The 4803-nt window shown below is 32.0% G+C and overlaps 1 protein-coding gene across 1 annotated transcript in view; it reads right to left on the bottom strand.

The window, feature by feature from the left end:
• The window catches only part of LOC106472163 (serine proteinase stubble-like), a gene marked incomplete at its 5' end in the record, with an annotated part of 8438 nt that overhangs the window by 1667 nt on the left and 1968 nt on the right, over positions 1 to 4803 (bottom strand). The window contains one exon of the mRNA XM_013932791.1: positions 3775 to 3932. Within this exon, the coding sequence (XP_013788245.1) occupies positions 3775 to 3932 (158 nt within the window). The remainder of the gene's footprint in view (positions 1 to 3774; positions 3933 to 4803) is intronic.

Genomic DNA, 4803 nt, shown 5'->3' with positions numbered 1-4803 from the left:
GACATACCGCTTTGCCACTGGGGGCAGTTTATATGCAACTAGATAATCGGGTTGTAGAATCTCTTGGAATTTTGATTTCATGTAAGTTTCCAATTGTCATGTACTGCAAGAGATGTTATATATTCTTATCTTGTACTGGATATAATGAGCTTTATATCGGTGAAATGTTTAACAATGAACTTACACTATGTACTGGATATAATGAGCTTTATATCGGTGAAATGTTTAACAATGAACTTACACTATGTACTGGATATAATGAGCTTTATATCGGTGAAATGTTAAACGATAAACTTACACTAATTTAAATGTTAAAAATCCTGATTTGTGCCCGATCTCCCAGTCAGCCCTAATTCTCACAAGTACAGAATTTTTTTAAAAAAAGAAAGCAAATGCAGGAATGGCTAATATAAATCCTTCAAAAGCAGTACAAACGAGATAGTAGGGATGACATTTTCATCATTCTTAGACAATAACACAGGCACACAGTGTAGTAGAATGTTAACAGACAAAAATAGGATAAATTAAACCCATTTGCGATGGAATAGTTATATATATCGCTATATGTTAAGTCTTGCCTCTGCTATTATGTAGGGATGATGCAAATGCCATCCCTACTATCTTGTTTGTATTGTTTTTTTTTTGAAGGATTGATATTAGCCATCCATAGATTTACTTCCTTTTTTGAAAGGTTTTTTTCTTTACTTGTTTGCTTGTTGTTGTTTAATGCAGTGTTTCAGTAGACATAGGAAGGTTGTATTTATAACCAAGTTCTAAATACAATGAGGTTCCAACTGTAATATTCATCGTTTATCTATTATTGGCTGGTAATTCCGGTTTCAGCCTGTACGTAAGCATTTTAAAGGAACACCAAATTTCTGTAAGAAAGCTAACTTCAAGAGATAATGATGACATCATTTGCACTAGAATTATGATGTTTTAAAAATTAGTATTAGTTATTGATAATTCTTATAAAAACGGATACTCCGTTTGAAACTATGTCACCTCAGTGAAATGGATTGAAGCAGAAGAAAGAAGAGCAAGAAATTCAAACTTTTGTTATGATATTTACAGACACTCCCAGAACTTGTGACTCAATCATTACATAGATATTGACATAAAAGGAAAAATTGTATAGTATTGTAAAGTTCTGATGACCTATTGAGGAGATATTTAAAATACAATTTCGATGAACAACCCGAGCCATTCCTATTTAAACAGTGCTGCCACCTGCCTGATAATAGTTTAATGACTAGTTTTAGGTTTTTAAAAGAATATTTTAGAGCGCTTTATGTATGAGCTTATAAAAACAATAATAGTAGTAAACAATTTTTAAATTTGTCTTTTTATAGAAAGTTTTAGAACTTTCTTAATGTTCTTCTTGAAAAATAGAGGTCGCTAAGTGCAAGTACATACAGACGTCAAATACTAATTTGGCTTTCTTTCGTATTCCCTAAGATATAAAATTGGAAGAATGTCTGAAACTTTAAAAGGTATTGTGTGTTTCATTATATTTCTATTTTTATACATTTGCATGTTTATAATTTAAAATAACTATACTAAGAAACATTATTATGAAAATTATCTATTTGGAGGTTTAAGTTTTAAAACTTCTCTGCTTTCTGTTTTTAAATTTTAATATTTTATTGAGTTTCCTTATGACAACTTTTACTTAGTTTCTAATGTATAACTTTTCTGGATGCTGAAGAATAGCTTATAAGACACTAAACCAGTCCAATTCGATTAGAATAAGCACTTTTACTAAGTATATGTTTAGGAGTTTCTTAGTACGTGAAATACAACTCATAGTGCTAATCCCTTGGTTTAATTCTGTGTGTTAGCTTTTGGGGACACGGTCTTGCGTTACAGCTCTGGATCTCGGAGTTTGATTACAATCCTTGTAAGATCATAAGAATGACAGTTATAAGAGTGACAGTCAATCTATTAGCCTGGATTGTTGCTGACTGGCTGCCTTCCGTCTGATCAGTAGTTCAAAACTAGGGACTGCGGTAGATAGCCTTAGTAGCTTTGTCATAAATATAAAATATAAATACAAACAGTATTATCTTTTATACCTAAAATGACGTCATATATTAGATGCGTTATGAATTTGATGGTATTGAGTCTAGGTAAAGAAGTCCAGATGGAAAATGTTAAAAAATGGGACTGCTTGAGCTCAACTATATATATCTTTAGGAAACCAAAAAGTTAAAGGCAGAAACAATCTTATTGTATCCAAAAAAATTCTTATTGTGATCAAAAACAATCTTATTATACCTAAAATCTTGATTGTAGATTTCGAATAATTGGAACTGTTTACAAAAAGATCAAAAATTCTTTCGGAGCTTCAATGAAGAATACTTGGATAAAGTATTTAGATGCTATTTAAATAAAAAACCCAAAGAACAACAACAACAACAACAAAAAAAAAACACTGACCTTTTTGAACTATTATTGAGACATGAATTACATTTTTCTAAAAAAGACAATTCAATCTTGTTTTTGTTTGAGTATGAGTCCATAATAATTAATGATACATGAACAGACTTACTTGTTAATAAGGGTTTTTTCCATGATATATCAACAGACTTACTTGTTAATAAGGAGTTCTTCCATGATATATTAAGAATTACTTGTTAATAAGGGGTACTTCCATGATATATCAACAAACTTACTTGTTAATAAGAGGTACTTCCATGATATATCCAACAAACTTACTTGTTAATAAGGAGTTCTTCCCTGATATATTAACAGACTTACTCGTTAATAAGGGGTTTTTTCCATAATATATCCACAAACTTACTTGTTATTAAGAGGTTCTTTCATGATATATTAAGATAGTTACTTGTTAATAAGGAGATGTTCCATGATATATCAACAAAGTTCTTGATACGGGGGCTCTTGAATTACATAAGAAAATACTCACTTGTTATGGTGCTCTGGGATTATATATCTACAAAATTAATTGTTATGGTGCTCTGGGATTATATATCTACAAAATTACTTGTTATGGTGCTGTGGGATTATATATCTACAAAATTAATTGTTATGGGGCTCTGGGATGATATGCCAACAGACTTACATCTAATGACGTTCTGAGATGGTTTTTCGACTTGAAATCCTTACTTAAAAGTACAGTTAAGGGAAACGTACTAAATCGTACGTGAACTGGCTACACCTTAAGACATCACTATACGTGTGCAACTAAACCAACTGAAGGATTGGAGACAAACAAACTGACCTTAAAAATTATAATCAAGGTTTAAAGGTTTTGGGGTTACAGTTAATGGAAGTTCCAAGCCTGGGCGTACATAGAAATAAGGCCCCGATTTTCAGAAAACATTAGTCATAATGATAAAGAGTTTGTGTCAAATCAGATTATCAAGTACTGATAATGCCTGATAATATTCAATATCCATGACAGTGAATCAGATTAGCAAGTACTGATAATACCTGATAATATTCAATATCCATGACAGTGAAAAGTACTGATAATACCTGATAATATTCAATATCCATGACAGTGAATCAGATTATCAAATACTGATAATACCTGATAATATTCAATAACCATGACAGTGAAAAGACAGCTTAGCATTTTCTCTTACACAATTACTGACGGGTTGTTTGCTGTTGAATATATCAGAAATACAGCATGGCTACTGCCAAACTAACTAACGAGAAGTATTTCAGGGCACCTCTTGAATATAGCATTGTATGCCTTTATTTATTACGATCTTTAAAAATAAGACGATTCTTGATCGAGTGCCCTACCTGACAAGCGTCCATGCCCCCGAATTCATAGCCAGCACACATCATCTCTTCGTGGATACGGATCTGGATCCCCTGAAGACTGTGCCACATTTCGCAAACTTGGTTGTTGATAACCGGAACAGGCACATGTTGCAAAACTTTCGGACGGAGTTTCGACCCTGTATGAACCACTTTTACATTAACCAGTTCGAGGCTTAACTAGAGACGTTTACAACACAATTATTACACACTTGGGACACCTCTCACTCATGGCCCGCATTACGACCGAATATATCGATAACGGCGAGGGTATCCGAATGATTAATCAATACATTCTAGTCATTATAAGATTTTATGTCATAGTATAGTTCTAATTAGAACTTTACGTTAAAAAATCTACATTACTACCTAAGTTAAATTTTAGTTCTGGTCTATGTAGGTGGCTTGATTAGATTAGATAATGTAATGATAATTTATCCAGTCTTTATCACATACGAAAAAAAACCGCTTCAACAGATATTATACTATAATTAGAAACAACAACAACAACACAGTCTCAGTCAAAAATATATTTTACCAGAATTAAATTCTTCGTTTACTTTTTAATCCCGATCTTCATTAACCTCTTAAGTTCTATATGACGATATACTGTTCTCTATAGCAGTGGTTCCCAGACGTTTGGCAAATCACGGACCGGAAAAATTCCAAAAAACAGTTTCGAGGATCGATATACCAAATAAAATATCTGGTAATTGCATAAGAAAAATATTACGATATTTACAAAAAACAAACAACAAATTATTTCGAAAACAAAAAACACAAAATAAACTTTTTACTTTACTTGGGCGACTTTTAGTCATCAAATATTGAAAACAAACGTAAATAAGTCGAGGACCGGTTGACATTTATTCAAGTATAGTACCGGTCTGCGGACCGGCGTTTGGGAAACACTACTCTATAACATTTGAATTCATTCATAAGTGCTTGTAATTTGGTTAACATCTAGGTATAATTGATTTTTTCTTAACTTTAATATGGCTTAAGATTGCT

This window comes from Limulus polyphemus, unplaced genomic scaffold, assembly GCF_000517525.1.
Source record: "Limulus polyphemus unplaced genomic scaffold, Limulus_polyphemus-2.1.2 Scaffold5129, whole genome shotgun sequence".
Lineage (NCBI taxonomy): Eukaryota > Metazoa > Arthropoda > Merostomata > Xiphosura > Limulidae > Limulus > Limulus polyphemus.
The sequence above is the reverse complement of the archived record's forward strand: the minus strand, read 5'-3'. Positions and strand labels throughout refer to the sequence as shown.